Raw genomic sequence first — 18,977 nt, 5'->3', positions numbered from 1 at the left:
TCATAAAAGCATTTACTAAACACAACTAACCAGGTCGTTGAACATGTACGCCAAACATTTTGTAACCTACCATATAAACATTTCTTAACACGTATCTAAACCCTCAATCTAAAGCTAGTAGTGAATCAACAATAATTAAATTTATTGCACAATCTTGTGGAAATATAGTTCGAATAATTTTGTTTTGATTGATATTTAGATTCTAGAATGAAGATCTAGTTTCAAAGCATTGTGTTTGCCAAAAAATTGTAAACAAATCAGTTTAGTTATTGAAAATCTGAAAATATGCTATATTAAACAAATAGTATTTGCTTATAATTCTTTAAATTGATAAAATGTAATAGAAAAGCTGAACATAATTAATTAAATATCCTTACCTATAAGTACTGTGACTGCTGTGCTGTAAAATTGTGTGATTGCGGCGTACGAATGCGTTCACGATCAAAAGTGTACCGACAATTATAGCGATATTCGTTTTGCGGCGAGATTTATAGCGCTTGAAATACTAGGCGGTTTGTTCAAATGATTATATCTCGATAATCATTCTACAGATTTCTATAATATTTTCAGGCATTATGGGGAATCATACTGGCTTTTGATTTATGTAAAAAAATCAAGAAAATTGATTTTTTTGAGTTAGGCGAGTAGCGACCGAGACCATCAATATATATATATATATATATATATATATATATATATATATATATATATATATATATATATATATATATATATATATATATATATATATATATATACTAGCCGTCCCGGCCAGGCCCTGCTCTGGCTTCTGTGAAAAACCTTTCTGTTAAAGACCATCACCTGTGTGTTTAGTAATCATCATAAACCCGGCATTGCCCACCCAAGCCACAACCAACCAAAACAACAAAACTCAAACATAACGCTAACACAATTACAAATACAAACGAAAACAAAAACCTAACAACAAACCCAACCACAACCACAAACACCAATACAAACACAAAAAAAGAAAAAGCAAACAAAAAAGCAAACGAAAACAAAAACCTAACAACAAACCCAACCACAAACACCAATACCAACAAAAAAAAAACACAACGAAAAAGCAAACGAAACCAAACCAAATCCAAACGCAAAACCAACCAAAAACACAAATACAAACCCAAAGAAAAAAACACAAACAAAAACGAAAAAAGAAAGAACAAAAACGAACCAAATCAAAACGCAACCACTAACGCAAACCCACCTAAACACAAAGAAAACACTAACGCGAACATAAACGCCCGGGGCGGAATCACCTGTTTTAGCTTAATGAACGACTATAGTACCCCAACTTTATTCATAGTCTTTTGCACTCACTTAAACGAACGCGCCTGTTTCAATTTAATGAACAATTATAATACTCCAAGCTTATCCGTAAAATACCTACAACATTTGCACTTGATCAATCCCCGCTAATTATGTAATTATTTTTTTTTCCCAACACCAAAACAAAGTAATTAAAAAGTAAATTATTTTCCACAAAATGCAATGGTTTTATAAAGGGAAGTAATTGTGTTTTTCCTAATTTATCAAAGGGAAGTAAGCGCTATAGGACTAAATAAAGACATAATTAAAATTTTTGTAAAACATGATATTTTTTTTAAATTGTGTTTAATGAACATGCCGACAATTATTATCATCAGTCGGAAAAATGAAAATTATTTCCCAACACTTTCAAAAGTAATTTTTTAACTCATAAATTTAGACAAATACGCACGATGATTGTCTAACACTTAAATCCATCGATAACCAGCGACAAACAAACATATACGTTACAGAACTGAGCTTTATATATTAGATGAGCATATACTTAGTATGTATCACTGTCCATTGACTGATCTTAATTTGAGTCTTTGATCCCAGGTGCTTTGTCTAATGCGGGCGTTTAATAACAAGCGTTTTGTCCATATATGGTACGGGTTAATTTTAAAAAATAGCAATCAAACACACACGATTGGCAATGGTGTAGTACGAACAAATAACATCTGTGAAGGATGGCCTTGCAGTCTTTAGTCTCTCCTCCAATGTAGTCATCTAACAATGTGGCGTTTCCTTGGTCTACATATGGACTGCTCACTGCAAAAGACATTTTTCTTGGAAGGTGTCGCAGGTGCAAGCTACCCAGCTGAGAAGCGATACAAGATGCTGCACGAGATTACAATGTGCTGTCTGAGGCGTAGCAACCCTTCCCGGCGCCCGGGGACAAACTTTCGATTTGCACACCGCCCACTCGAACTTTTCATTTGCACCCCCCATTCAAACTTTCAATTTGGCGCCCCCTCCCCTAGGGTCGGCGCCCGGGGACATATGTCCCGCCCCCCGCCGCCCCCTCGCTACGCCTCTGCGTGCTGTCCAGACATATGGTCAAACATATGTTCTGACATATTTGCGTGCTTTTAATTTAATTTACCTTACGAATACTACTTCTGTGACTAGACTTTTGACATGCTTTTTTATACTTAATGTATGCTATGTATTTTTATGTACATGTACATTAATTATTTGTGAAACTTTGCATCTCTCATTATTGATTATTTGTGTTCCATTTTTATTTAAATAAATCTATGAGGCCTAACATTAGCCTTTAAGTGGACACTATCGTTATTGACTTTTTAGTACATGCTAATTTCAATTAATGGACTCTCAGGAAACATGTATAAAATAATATGAATTGTATCATAAATTTAAATCAAATAACAGTTTCTAATTTCTACTTTAAAAATCTATATATTATGGTTAACCTCCCTCTGTGGTCAAAGCCACGCTGTGGTCAAAGCCACGCTGTGGACAAAGCCCCCCTGTGGTCAAACCCCCCATGGTCAAACACCTGTGATCAAAGCCCCTAAGACCTATATGTGGAGAGGGGGCTGAGTTTGATTAGGGATATGTAGTTGTTAGTTTAGTCAGTTTAGGGTTAAGTGGATAAAGTAGTCGTAATTATGAACAAAACACCGCTATACGAGTACAATTTTATTTTATCTTTTTTTGTAGACATTTGCTATACGAAAACAAACGACGATAACTGACATGTTGTTACAAAAAAACATGTCAGTCAAGACTGAGCATATACTTTACGTTAATTCACGTCTGTTCGCCACATCTCTCCATAAAGACAAATTTCCCACGTGACAACCAGATCTACAGCCAAATGTTTACAATATTTCAATTAGCTCTGACCTCTTTAGTGTACGATACCCAGGGATCTTGTTGAGCCTTGCAGCAAACATAAATCATTAGTCTCGTTAACCAGAGACATTCAGCAGCGAAACCCCATACATAAAAAAGTACTGCCCCGTACTTTGTTCTTGGAAGTACAAAGGCTATGAAAGAAAATCCAGAAATAAAAGCAGGTTAAACACAGATTTAGCGTGCCATAGAGCGCACATCATGTTGACACGTAATACTAAATTATGTTGTAAGACATTATAACATAGATCGCCGCTGTATCACGTATGTGGAAATATGCTAATTAATTATGTAAAGCCTAGATCTGCTCATTAACTCAATAAATATACAAAAGATGAATGTATTTAACTACATACAAACCAACATAACGTTCTTTTTACAATAGTTCAGCTGGTGTTGTATTTTGTTTCAATAATGAATTATTTCTTTTTGTTTTATAACTTTAAAAAGTGTTTAGAACCAGCGCTGTCTGCCCAAACGTGTGTGTGAGCTTAACAAAATCTTGTGTGATGTTTTTTAACTCACACATTCACATGTATGTATGAACAAAGCACACACACATCTGAGCACATACATACACATATCATTTGTGTTGTCTGTTATATACTGTAAGTAACAATGACTTTAGTTTCATAACCGATAACATAAAATGTATTTTACAATTTGTTCGATATTTCGACACAAAGTTTCTTAATAACCGTGTTTTATTATAGAATATCGCACTCTAAATCAGAAGTATAATGAAAAACAAACACAATTAGTTATGTAATAATATCCGTTACAATATGTATCACTCCTATAACACACATGTTTATATTTTCACAAAGAATGTTTAAAAATAGGAATTTTATAATTTGCCAATTCTCTTTGCACAACAGCCATAAAATTATATCTCAACTATGCTACGATCAGCCCTCGATTTGTCATGTTCAGTCTGGTGAGGTAAGGTACATGCCACCTCTTGTGAAGTGAGGTACATGTGATCTATTGTCTGAAGTGAGGTAAGGTACATACCATCTATTGTGAAGTGAGGTACATGTCATCTATTGTCTGGTGAGGTAAGGTGCGTGTGATCTATTGTCTAAAATGAGGTAAAGTAAATGTAATCTAATGTCTGATGAAGTGAGGTACATATGATTTACTGTATGGTGAAGTCAGGTACATGTGAGAAAAAAAAGTATAACAAAACATAAAACAGTTTTTAACATCATCTTACATAGGCTATATTGGAACAACTGTAAAATCATTTAAGATACATCATATGTCAGGATATGCAAATATTATTTAAAACATTTTGCGTTAAAGTGTAATTCTCGAATTGGGAAAAAAACAAATGAAAACATGTTTTCAAGGAAAGTTATCGAGATATTACAGACACTGTAGGTTATTACATTGGTTACGTCCCCTTATTTTTTCCATCTGTACAATGTGCTAAAAATAAACATGATAACTGTATGAGTCAACATAAAACATTTATTAACCAGACGTTACACATGTGTATGTTACCAACTTTCTCTGGACGACTTTAAACTACAGTTATACTGGTACAGTCTCTAATGCTTTAGAGATAATCTAGTCTTTAAGCAGACATAAATGTAGTTCGTTGATTATTGTATCAACATAAATAACACCACGTTAACATGGACTCAGACTACACTATAGAAATGAAAGTTAACATTTTAAGTCCTTTAACAGAACTTGGATGATGGTCCCATGTTTAACATGGTGGTTACATGTTGTTTTTTTTTTTAGAATTCCCCATCCACCATATTTTGTGTTGTACTTCTATAAACTAACGATAACGAAACTACTGTCGTCGGATAACTTTGCACCTTCTTCTGCGTAAGGCGCTCTAAGGCAAAGTTCTTGACCTTTCTTCATGTCAACAACCACTGACCCAGCAGCGCTATTGGCGGCACATTTCACTTCTATAGACGTACACAACTTGTCTCCAGTCATCACACTAACTTCAATCCGTTCATCTTCCCATTCATGTAGTTACACAGACCAGATATAAACCATCATGTGGTGATACAAATGTTCCTGTCGTCTGATTAAAATTTAACCGTTATATTCACGTACTTTATCAAAGGTTGTAATTATTGTATTCGATGTGGACGGTGTTTTGTCTTCAAATTGGATATAGCAACAATATCCTGTGAAAAGGACGTGCGTCAATGAAATCAAGCACACATTCAGTTGTTGAAAAAAAAGTTTAGTTTGTATCGAAATTATTTTAATTAATTGTTAGAATTTGTCTTTTAACCTGTTCTCAATTTGTTTAATTTTAAGTTACCAGACACAAATGACCCACAACATTTTCTTTTTTCTGGCTGTTTTTTATTCTGACTAGCTGGTGTTGACTATTTTCTGCAGACATCTTTGGAAACTACAACAAGGATTCTGTAACCATAATTTTACAACTACTATCTTTCAATACAACAGACAAAACAACTACAAAATGTAATATATAGTTACAATAGTGTTACATAGCTAACCTAATTCAATATGTTTAATTAATATCACTAATAGTCAACTATGCATTCTTCGCAAATTACATAACATGCATATTATATGTCAGCACTTTAGGTACATTAATAAACCCATTACAATGTTAGAATAAAATATTCGTTCAAACACACACGCAGTTACAACTATAAAAGATGATTTTTAACAGCGAATTAAATTTCTACCCAATGTTTACCTCAAAACCTGCATTTTTTAGAGCATTGGATTAAAATGTAATTGTTAATTAGCTTTAGCATGACATTATTTTTTTAAAAACACAAAATAAATTATTATATGAAAAACAACAAAATGGCTATTTATGATGATTAAAAAACGAATTTTATTTTATGTAAAAAAATGGTCACAGGTTTACGAACATTCAGTACCAGTTATCTTCTCCAAACGCTCAAGTAGTGTAGTATGTGCTGTTTTTAACATAGCCACAGTTTCTCTGTATGTCAATGTTGTGTCTGTAATGTAGGATTGTTAACCAACTGCAGAGCTTTCCATTTTATCTGCACAACTGACATGTAGCGCTTACATACAAATATGTAATTAACTGTTGCAATTATGTCACACATTTATCCAAGCAGCTCATTTATCTAACCTGTAACGTGTAATCATTCAAGTTACTCTGTAACTGGCTGTTCAATGCATCAAACTGTTTGAGCATAAATCCGACAAGTATTTTTGGGTGAGTCGTTTTGAGACATAACTACAACTGAAATTTAAAAAAAATAATCTATATAATACTTCAGGACTAATATAGCACACTCGTATATGCCTAAACTATAAAATTATAAATCGATATATGAACATAACGTACAATCGTAACAATGTAAACATATGTTATTAGGAACGTTTTCTTACAAATTTATCACAAGAACAAAATGTAACTTTTTTAAAAACAAAGATACTGTAATTTCTAATAATTTAAAAAATAATTTCAAGCACATACATTATTTGTAGATTACTTTGCATTTGTATGAAAATAAATCGGGCGAAGAGAAGTTAAATGGACGACAATGTTAATGAGAACGTAATGGATAAAGGATAACAACCAGCACACAACATTATGAAATTACCAGAAATTCTTTCATTATGTTCATGCAGTGCAATGATTAATGTTGATATCTGAGCAATGACTTCTTTAAAATCTATGTTATTATTTCTTACAGCATATAATGTACGGCAATGTTTATAAAATGAAATAAAAACTTTGAGCAACGCTATTGGCTAAATAAACGTTTTAATATTTATACAGACGGTAAGTGATATCAGTTACTGTAGTAAATTATGTATTTTGTTTGTAGGCCTACGTTAAGCTTACCAATAGTTCCTATATTTTGTGTTTGGTATTTTCAGATGTCTGTCAACTGCTGCTAGTGAAACTGAAACAGCCTAACGGGAAATCCCGATATTATCTGTGTTGACACGTAAGAAATCTGTCTAGAAATCAACTTTAAATTTTTATATTTACTGCTTGAAAATTAAATTTTTAAGGATTGATATATTTATTGAATTGTAAGTATTATTTCAAATATAATTTGTGTGATATGAATATATGAGTTGCAGTTTATTTGATTCAGAAAAAAACAACACAATTAGGCTTTGAGTCTAAATACATTTCACTTACACACCAAAAGAAAAAAAATACACTACATAGCCTACATATTAACAGTATAAACAATTAAAATGTTTATCACTTACACAGTGACATAATTTCATTAGCACCTTAAGTTCATCAACTCGAGCTGTATATTTTTATGTGTGTGAGTGTGTGTGTGGTGTGTGTGTCTGTGAACACGATAACTTGAGTCAGTGGCGTAGCGAGGTCGGGTGTCACCCGGTGCGGCACTTAATGGTGTCATCTCCCCCCCCCCCAGACGCGTAGCGACTCTTCCCGGGGACAAACTTTCCATTTTCGATTTGTACCCCCCCCCCCCGCCAAACTTTCGATTTGCATCCCCCTCAAACTTTCGATTTGCACCCCCCCCCTCAATTTTTTCTCTATATATGTCACCCGCCCTAAATGGTGTCACCCGGTGCGGTCCGCACCCCCCTCCCCCCCCCCCTCGCTACGCCTCTGACTTGAGTACCATTACATCTAGGTTGATGAAATTTTATATATAAGTATTATATCCAATGTGTAGTTCTATAACAAATTTTCAGCGATTTTCGTTAACTGGGAGTGGAGCTTATTCTAATTTTAATTTTTCAAATGCCTATAACTTGAGTACTGTTTCAGATAGATAAATGAAATTTCACATCACAGGTAAGTAAAAATCGAACTCTCCGCCTTCTGTTAAATGTTGAGTAATTTCCGTTGACCGAAAGTGTTAAAATAAACGCTATTTCCGATTTCTCAAAAAAAGTATGTGAATTTATAAAGTTCTATAAATATCCCGCACTATTATACACCTATTGTTTGGCGTTCACTTGGTGCGCAATTCTTTTTTTTACGAGATTCTTTTATATTTTAAAAAGTTTAAGTCATTAAAAATGGATTTAAAAATCATGTCCATATCCCGAGTTGTCATCCCCTTAGTGTTATATCAGAATATATGGTTTATATATTTCACTTTCTGTCGCTATAATACCTTGGCTAAATTTTACACTTATGTTTCTGTAAAAATAAATGTTACAAATGTTGACAGTGTAGGCCTACTAGGCAACCAAGACAAAAAGAAACGTAAAAAAGTCAAATGCGCTCCAGAATTCAGGTCAAGCATGTTACAGAATTCAAGAAATATTTGGAAGAACAGATGCAACGAATAGAACCTGTCATTCAGGATATGCAAAACGTAAGCGATGAATTTAAAAAAAAATTCTGTACTTACAACAAGGTATTCAATGGCGTAATATGTAGTTTATTGCACAATATATGTATTTGCTCTATTTAAACAGGCAGTAGAAAAAAGCAAGTTTTGGATTGAAGATAAAAATGACAACCCGCCTATCACCTACAGCGAGCTATGCCAGGAACTTGATTCAGCGACCACGGCAATGTTGGGTGCAGCGTTACACATTATAAGTAAATGATTGGACAACAATAAAATAAAATTATGTTTATAACATTTATGTACTTGCTCACCTACTGTGCGAACAAGTAGAACTAGTAATGTCTACGGAATTTTTAATGATTTGCACGCTATATAATTTATTATATGAAATCAAATGTCTGCTGCAATCTTCCGCTTACACAAGTAAATATGTATTCAATACAATAACATATCATTAATAAGCAAGAATTAAACCATTACTTAAAAGTGGAATACTAAAGTTTTAAATGTATAATATTCATTTATAATAGGTGAAAATAAAGAGACGTTAGATGTCGATGCCGCAACGCCATTTTTCTATCAGTCTACATCACAAACTACAGAAACAGAAAACCGTGAGTGGACTGAATCAACAAATCAAGTTACTAAACAAACAGACGGTAGAATCTATTTTTTAACGACGTAGACTTTATTAGTGAATCTTGAAAATTATTCCTTGAAGAAATAATACAACATAATTAACATTTCGATTATTTTTATATTACTATGCTACAGAAATATTAAGTCGACTTGAGCAGATAGAGACAGCCATATCTTCTCTACTAGACGTCAGAGACAAGTCTACAGATGACATATCAGAAATAAAACAATGGAGAGACAACTTTGTAACAAAACAGAGTGACATGGGGGTAAACATTGAACAACTGACTAAAAAACAAAAACAGAATTTTAAAAACCTCAGAAAACAAATGAGTGAACAAGATAACAAAGTAAAGGAGCTGAACAAAGAAATTGAAAGTTTAAAAGAAAAAGAATCCAAGTCAAACAAAACACTAGAGAAACTGTCTCTAGATATAAAGGGATATGAAAACAACTTACTCAAAATAAATAAAGATATGCAAGATCACGCAGATAAATCTGATATTATAACACAAGAAATTAAAAGACATTCAGATCAGATGTCTACCCTACAAGAAGAAAGTTATAAAATCCAGCTTAACACATCAACTCAATTAGAAAAGGTAAAATTGCTAATTATGTGTGTACACAATTTTACACATACTGGCCAGATAACTTATTTCACATTTTATAACCTGGTTAAATCAAAACACAACTTAGTAGCTTTATCAAAAGTTATACTTTAAAAGTATTACTTATTTTAAGACACATTTTATGTTTTGTTAGTTATAATGTGCAGTAAAAATAATTAAATTGTTAATGCTTTTATTAAATTTTCTGCTCTTTAGCACAGTCTAATGTACAAACTCCTGCAACAAAGATTGATGCCCATTGACAAACTGATTCAAATCTTTAACAAAAACTTGGAAACAAGGGAAGAAAGAATAACGAAGGTATATAAGAAGTAATTTAAAAAAAAATAAATTGCGACGTTGATAAATCATGCATTAATTATGAACACTATGTAAATAGACAAGTTAATAACATATATTTTAAAAATAACACAAGCTTTAAATAATGTTCTATTTTTACAATATGTCATAAAAAATTAAAATCAGTGCATCATTTGTATGCTGTACGTAACTACGGGAATTTTTCATTTGTTTTATAAAAAACTTTTTTAGCTGGAAAATATTGAAGGTGCTATTTCAAAATTGTCCAAAGATTTAAATATTATAGGTAAGTTTGGATAAAAAAATAATTTTAAAAACCTAATCGTACAGCCAGACAGACCATAACGTGATGTTCGTTAGCCAGACAGACCATAACGTGATGTTCGTTAGCCAGACAGACCATAACGTGATGTTCGTTAGCCAGACAGACCATAACGTGATGTTCGTTAGCCAGACAAACCATAACGTGATAACGTGATGTTCGTTAGCCAGAAAGACAATAACGCGACGTTCGTTAGCCAGACAAACCATAACGTGATTTTCGATAGCCAGACCATAACGTGATGTTCGTTAGCCAGACTGACCACAACGTGATGTTCGTTAGCCAGACAGACCATAACGTGATGTTCGTTAGCAAGACAGACCATAACGTGATGTTCGTTAGCCAGACAGACCATAACGTGATGTTCGTTAGCCAGACAAACCATAACGTGATGTTCGTTAGCCAGACCATAACGTGATGTTCGGTAGCCAGACCATAATGTGATTTTCGTTAGCCAGACAGACCGTAACGTGATATTCGTTAGCCAGACCATAACGTGATTTTGTTAGCCAGACAGACCATAATGTGATGTTCGTTAGCCAGACAGACCATAACGTGATGTTCGTTAGCAAGACAGACCATAACCTGCTTGTCGTTAGCCAGACAGTTCGTACCGTGATGTTCGTTAGCCAGACAAACCATAACGTGATGTTCGTTAGCCAGACAGACCATAACGTGATGTTCGTTAGCCAGACAAACCATAAAGTGATGTTCGTTAGACACGCAGACCATAACGCGATGTTCAGTAGCAAGACAAGCCATAACGTGATGTTCGTTAGCCAGACAGACCATAACGTGATGTTCGTTAGCCAGACAGACCATAACGTGATGTTCGTTAGCCAGACAGACCATAACGTGATGTTGGTTAGCCAGACAGACCATAACGTGATGTTCGTTAACCAGACAGACCATAACGTGATGTTCGTTAGCCAGACAGACCATAACGTGATGTTCGTTAGCCAAACAGACCATAACGTAATGTTCGTTAGCCAGACAGACCATAACGTGATGTTCGTTAGCCAGACAGTCCATAACGTGATGTTCGTTAGCCAGACAGACCATAACGTGATGTTCGTTAGCCAAACAGACCATAACGTGATGTTCGTTAGCCATACAGACCATAACGTGATGTTCGTTAGCCAGACAGTTCATAACGTGATGTTCGTTAGCCAGACAAACCATAACGTGATGTTCGTTAGCCAGACAGACCATAACGTGATGTTCGTTAGCCAGACAGACCATAACGTGATGTTCGTTAGCCAGACAGACCATAACGTGATGTTCGTTAGCCAGACAGACCATAAAGTGATGTTCGTTAGCCAGACAGACCTTAACGTGATGATTGTTAGCCAGACAGACCATAAAGTGATGTTCGTTAGACACGCAGACCATAACGCGATGTTCAGTAGCAAGACAAGCCATAACGTGATGTTCGTTAGCCAGACAGACCATAACGTGATGTTCGTTAGCCAGACAGACCATAACGTGATGTTCGTTAGCCAGACAGACCATAACGTGATGTTGGTTAGCCAGACAGACCATAACGTGATGTTCGTTGGCCAGACAGTTCATAACGTGATGTTCGTTAGCCAGACAAACCATAATGTGATGTTCGTTAGCCAGACAGACCATAACGTGATGTTCGTTAGCCAGACAAACCGTAATGTGATGTTCGTTAGCCAGACAGACCATAACGTGATGTTCGTTAGCCAGACAAACCATAACGTGATGTTCGTTAGCCAGACATACCATAACGTATTGTTCATAAGCAAGACAGGCCATAACGTGATGTTCGTTAGCCAGACCATAACGTGATGTTCGTTAGCCAGACAGTCCATAACGTGATGTTCGTTAACCAGACAGACCATAACGTGATGTTCGTTAGCCAGACAGACCATAACGTGATGTTCGTTAGCCAAACAGACCATAACGTAATGTTCGTTAGCCAGACAGACCATAACGTGATGTTCGTTAGCCAGACAGTCCATAACGTGATGTTCGTTAGCCAGACAGACCATAACGTGATGTTCGTTAGCCAAACAGACCATAACGTGATGTTCGTTAGCCATACAGACCATAACGTGATGTTCGTTAGCCAGACAGTTCATAACGTGATGTTCGTTAGCCAGACAAACCATAACGTGATGTTCGTTAGCCAGACAGACCATAACGTGATGTTCGTTAGCCAGACAGACCATAACGTGATGTTCGTTAGCCAGACAGACCATAACGTGATGTTCGTTAGCCAGACAGACCTTAACGTGATGATTGTTAGCCAGACAGACCATAATGTGATGTTCTTTAGCCAGACGGACCATAACGTGATGTTCGTTAGCCAGACAGACCATAATGTGATGTTCGTTAGCCAGACGGACCATAACGTGATGTTCGTTAGCCAGACAGACCATAACGTGATGTTTGTTAGCCAGACAGACCATAACGTGATGTTCGTTAGCTAGACAGACCATAACGTGATGTTCTTTAGCCAGACGGACCATAACGTGATGTTCGTTAGCCAAACAGACCATAACGTAATGTTCGTTAGCCAGACAGACCATAACGTGATGTTCGTTAGCCAGACAGTCCATAACGTGATGTTCGTTAGCCAGACAGACCATAACGTGATGTTCGTTAGCCAAACAGACCATAACGTGATGTTCGTTAGCCATACAGACCATAACGTGATGTTCGTTAGCCAGACAGTTCATAACGTGATGTTCGTTAGCCAGACAAACCATAACGTGATGTTCGTTAGCCAGACAGACCATAACGTGATGTTCGTTAGCCAGACAGACCATAACGTGATGTTCGTTAGCCAGACAGACCATAACGTGATGTTCGTTAGCCAGACAGACCTTAACGTGATGATTGTTAGCCAGACAGACCATAATGTGATGTTCTTTAGCCAGACGGACCATAACGTGATGTTCGTTAGCCAGACAGACCATAATGTGATGTTCGTTAGCCAGACGGACCATAACGTGATGTTCGTTAGCCAGACAGACCATAACGTGATGTTTGTTAGCCAGACAGACCATAACGTGATGTTCGTTAGCTAGACAGACCATAACGTGATGTTCTTTAGCCAGACGGACCATAACGTGATGTTCGTTAGCCAGACAGACAGACCATAACGTGATGTTCGTTAGCCAGACAGACCATAACGTGATGTTCGTTAGCCAGACAGACCATAAAGTGTTGTTCGTTAGCCAGACAGACCTTAACGTGATGATTGTTAGCCAGACAGACCATAATGTGATGTTCTTTAGCCAGACGGACCATAACGTGATGTTCGTTAGCCAGACAGACCATAATGTGATGTTCGTTAGCCAGACGGACCATAACGTGATGTTCGTTAGCCAGACAGACCATAACGTGATGTTTGTTAGCCAGACAGACCATAACGTGATGTTCGTTAGCTAGACAGACCATAACGTGATGTTCTTTAGCCAGACGGACCATAACGTGATGTTCGTTAGCCAGACAGACAGACCATAACGTGATGTTCGTTAGCCAGACAGACCATAACGTGTTAAAGAATGGAACATTTTACTCACCCATAGTGCCAGTCTCTAGACTCGTGGGTTTCCGCAGATGTTTGTTTTCTCACCTGATACATTACACCACCTGGTATGTCGGGAGTCGACCTACAGCGGTCTACCCAGTACAGTAAGACATTTACAGAGCTGCAGTTTCAATTTAACTAACTTCATCGTCACTTATGTTTTTAAGATTAAGACGGAGTCCTATAAGAGACAGGGATTAAACCTAAACTAAAATAATAGCATGAAAACATTTTAACATTTTTACATTTTAGTATCGCATTAATTGACTGTAAATTGAGATGAATAATAAAAAAAGTTACACGGTGCAGATCTTGTTATCGGTGATTACTAAGTACAACAGAATAACTTTAGTTCCAGTAATTTTGGTTTGGATAGATAAACCATATATAGTTAAACTGTAATGTAAACACGTACGGACTGTATGATTATAAAGGGAGCCGGACGATTTCCCGAACGTCACTTGCCGGAACACGATATGTGACCGAATGGACATTTCCATTCGGGCAAGTGTCTATTCGGGAAATCGGCCTTTGGGCAAACGGCATTCGGACAAGTATCTTTCTGGAATTTGTCGCTGACACGATTATAAAATAAAGCAATACATTTGTTGCACCTCTTGTGACGTATTACATCACCTACTAGTTTCAATACGTAAGACACGATAAACTAACATCACTAAAATTTAGGGGCGGTACTAAACTAGTGGTCTAGTGTATCAATTTGTGGTCTTAGACAAAATTATTTAAACCTTATGGATTATTATACACAACTTAATATTTTGAAAAAAAATGTTTTTTTTTTTGGTTTGTCAATTTTAGTTACATTCTAAACTGCATACAAAACACATATAATGAGATTATGTTAGTGTTAATAACATAAACTAATGATACAACAATTCACAAATATTATTGATCAAGTAGTTATAGCATTCGTGAAATTAAACATGTACATCATACATATGTTTTTCCAATCAACAGAGTCACGTGTATGTAACAGATATGCTTGTCATGTGGAGTTTGATGATCCCACACCTGTCAGTACTGGATCAATTATTTCAAGATTTACTGAACTACGTGAATATAACGGTCAACATTTTGATCAAACAACAGGAAAATTTATATCACCACATGACGGTTTATATCTTGTCTGTGTGACTTTACATGAATGGGTAGATAAACAGATTATAGTTGGTGTGTGGGCTGGAGACGTGATGTGTACGACTATAGATGTGAAATGTGCCAACACTAGCGCTGCTGGGTCAGTGGTTGTTGACATGAAGAAAGGTCAAGAAATTTACCTAAAAGTGTCTTGCGCTGATCAAGGCGCAATGTTATCCAACTTTAGTAGTTTTACTATCGTTAGTTTATAGAAGTACAACACAAAACATGGTTGATGGTAAATTCTCAAAAAATAAAATATGTAACCACCATGTTAAACACACGCTAACAATTTATTATATGTGTTGACTACATGTCTACACAAACGCAAATGGTTTAATGTCATTTGTTTAATTATCATTACACAATTCCAAAAAAAATTAAGTTTTATCAACAACAGAGTTTCTTTCAGGCATCTCTTCCCCCACCCCCACCCCCCACCCCCCTGAGGAAATTCTACATCCCCACCCCCCCCCCCCCCCCCCAACAAAAAGGGATTTATATAGAAAATAAGAAAAAAAAGTATATATACTTTTACCAATTTCCACCCCTCGTAAATTGTAGTCCAGCCCCCCCCCCTCGAAAATTTCAATTTCCCCCCCCCCGCCCCCCCCCCTCTGTAGAAAAAACTCTGGCAGAAACATACATGATACCTCCTTTTCTGAGCTTTATGAGCATCATTTAATTCGTGCGATTTTTGTGTTTTAAAAATAAAACCAAACCAAATGAACAATATTAAAGATATTGTTTGGATAAGTTCACTTGACAACTTCAGTATGTGTTTAGTATGTTAGAAATATTGATTCATGTTAGGCAATTTTAAATATATTGAAAGATGCTGAAATTAACTGCTATTGTGATTAAATGTAAAAAAAAAAACAAAAAACAACCTCTATTGATTTTTAATTCAGTAACAGTGTATCTATCAAATAAAACCTATCCTAACACACAACAGGTCATACATAATAATAATAATATGTATATAATATACTAGCCATCGGTACCCGTTTCACGTGAATTATAGGCCTATATATATATATATATATATATATATATATATATATATATATATATATATATATATATATATATATATATATGCCTATTCTTTCAAATTATTTTTTTACCCTAAATTAGCAAGTTCCATAGCTAATAATTGTAATAGTCCAATATAATTTTCAACTTCTACAGGGGAACACTGAACATCGAAACGAAAACCATTGCCCACTTGCTACGCTCTACAACACACACCGTTTACACACTTCTTTTCTTCGCTTGCACACCATTGCAAGGGGGGGGGGGGGGCACTCTCACACACACTTTACATAAACATCTACATCGCACCTCCCCCCAAAAAAAAAAATATTTCTTCTTTCCATTTGGTGAAATGTTTTTACAGCAGTTACCCTTTTCGGGGTTATATGAAATGAGTTATGTTGAAGAAATCTATTAATTGATGATAACTGAAAGCTAGAAGCTATTCATATAATACAAATTGAAGACCTTAGTGCTAAAAGTACTTAAGTCACAAAAACAACATTTTGAGAAAAATGAGTTCAAAGATTAAAATTTACTATGAAACATTATGTTTTTATATTATTTGTTTGTTTGGAAGAGAAAATTAAATAAATTCTTCAGTATGACTATTTGTTTATAAGATAAAGTTAAACTAGAGGAATAACGATCAATGCTTGGTTTGATTTTCACAAAAATGTGACTTAAGTACTTTTAGCACTGGGCTCTTCAATTCGAACATAATTCTAATTTTGGAATAGTAGGCCATCCAACACTCTTAAGTATTGTTTTTAGCCTGCGTTTCCTTTTTGGCTTCTCTTCGTCTAACCAAGAACAAACCACAAGACAGCATTTCTAAGGTGTACCTTGCACAACTACTTAACATATACAGCAAAATATTTAATACAATTCATCAGAACATTTAACAACGAAACAAGGCATCAGCCACGACATGGTGTAGCCCCTTTATGTGCTTAATGTCCAATTGGTATTCTTGTAAAAATAAACTCCACCGGAGTAAACTCTGGTTTTTTCTGCTCATCTTGTTGAGGAATGTCAATGGGTTGTGGTCCGTTAACACTAAGATGGGTTGAGCCGAACAACTGACATAAAATTCCCATTGCTGCAACGCCAGGATTATGCCCAAACATTCTTTTTCAACCGTTGAATAATTGGCTTGGTGCTTATTAAATTTCTTCGAGAAATAACAAATCGGATGCTCCACTTCTTCTTCGTCTAACTGGGATAGGACAGCTCCGACAACGGAATCGCTGGCGTCCACAGCTATTCGGAATTGACGTTAAAATCTGGGGTTACCAAGACTGGGGAGCCAGTTAACATGGTTTTAATCCTTACAAAGGCTTCCTCGCATTCTGGTGACCATATAAACTTGGCGGTTTTTCTGGGAAGGTTGGCTAAGCGGGCGGCTATCACTGAGAATTTTTGGACTTTGATTCTTTTGCTTTTAAACTTTCAATTTCTTTATTCAGTTCCTTTACTTTGTTATCTAGTTCACTTAATTGTTTTCTGATGTTTTTTAAAATTCTGTTTTTGTTCTCCACTTAGATGTTAAATGTTTGAAGTCATGATACTTTGTTCTCTATTTAAGTGGTCTCTCCATTGTTTTATTTCCGATATGTCATCTTTAACTTGTGTGTCTTGTAAAGAAACTAGTCTCAGTAGGCTCCAGTCGACTGACTATTTTTGTGATATATTTTAAAATTAATATTATTAAAAAACGTTAAACATTTTTTATAAATCGAATAATTATCTTTAAGAAATGTAAGTAGTTTTTTTTTTTTCTATTTCAATTTTAACATGTTATATCCGCTTGTTGCTGACTTAGTTTAGTGACTTCATGTGTTGCTTCAAATTATGGACTGCTGGTGAAACTAAAACAGCACAAAGGGTAATCTCGCTTTTATGATTTTACATTTCACATATTTGCCAGAACAATCAAGATACATTTTTAATAAACTGTTTGAAAGATATATTTTACCCAGATATGTAGGCCTATACACCAAAGTAAAATATGAAATAATTCACAACAATGCTTTACGTCAGAATGTTGGTCACTAAAGTTTTATGTGCTTTGACTATAATTTTGTACTAAAGCTCTTATTGTGTTTAATTACGTTTTATTAACTGATATGTTAAACATAGCTATAAGCAGGACGTGTTAATTTAAATCTTTTACTTCAACTCTATGGCAGTTTAAGTAAAATGAAAACTACAGGACAAGTACGAAAAATTTAGTAATAGACGTTTGTGTTCCACTTATCTGTTCAGTTATGTCTATGCAATATGATGACCATTATTTTGAGGCTTCTGTAACAAATAAATGTATCCAATCTAGACAGTGTACTTAGCACCCAAGAGAAGAGAAAGATTAAAAAGTGAGTTCTATATTTACAAGATGTTATCTAGAATTGATGGAAAGATTAAAAAGTGAGTTCTATATTTACAAGATGTCATCTAGAATTAAGGGAAAGAATAAAAAGTGAGTTATATATTTACAGATGTCATCTAGAATTGAGAGAAAGATTAAAAAGTTGGTTCTATATTTACAAGATGTCATCTAGAATTAAGAGAAAGATTAAAAAGTGAGTTCTATATTTACAAGATGTCATCTAGAATTGAGGTCGAACATGTAACCGAACACATGATATATTTGGAAGAACAGATACGAGTTATGGAACCTGTTATTGGAATTATGAAAAATGTAAGCAATAGTTGTTTGTAGTTTAAACATATCTAAAAATATTAAACTGGTATGTCATGTAGGCCTATCATTTGTATAACAAAAGATTAGTAATAAAGGTACTAACTACTCTTTTTAACATTATTTT

At 35.1% G+C, this 18,977-nt stretch overlaps 1 protein-coding gene across 1 annotated transcript; it reads left to right on the top strand.

Moving 5' to 3' along the window:
• The first annotated feature begins 7,152 nt into the window (after positions 1-7,152).
• On the top strand, positions 7,153-15,326 carry LOC131944691 (uncharacterized). Its single transcript, XM_059305482.1, has 8 exons — positions 7,153-7,239; positions 8,373-8,519; positions 8,623-8,749; positions 9,029-9,157; positions 9,273-9,739; positions 9,965-10,069; positions 10,301-10,355; positions 14,935-15,326. Exons 2-8 carry the CDS (start codon positions 8,421-8,423, stop codon positions 15,324-15,326), a joined length of 1,374 nt encoding a protein of 457 aa, XP_059161465.1. The 5' UTR covers positions 7,153-7,239; positions 8,373-8,420.
• Positions 15,327-18,977: the final 3,651 nt, after the last annotated feature.

The sequence above is a fragment of the Physella acuta genome, unplaced genomic scaffold (assembly GCF_028476545.2).
Source record: "Physella acuta isolate Inbredline_101_S28 unplaced genomic scaffold, ASM2847654v3 ptg000503l, whole genome shotgun sequence".
NCBI classification, from domain to species: Eukaryota; Metazoa; Mollusca; class Gastropoda; family Physidae; genus Physella; species Physella acuta.
The sequence above is the reverse complement of the archived record's forward strand: the minus strand, read 5'-3'. Positions and strand labels throughout refer to the sequence as shown.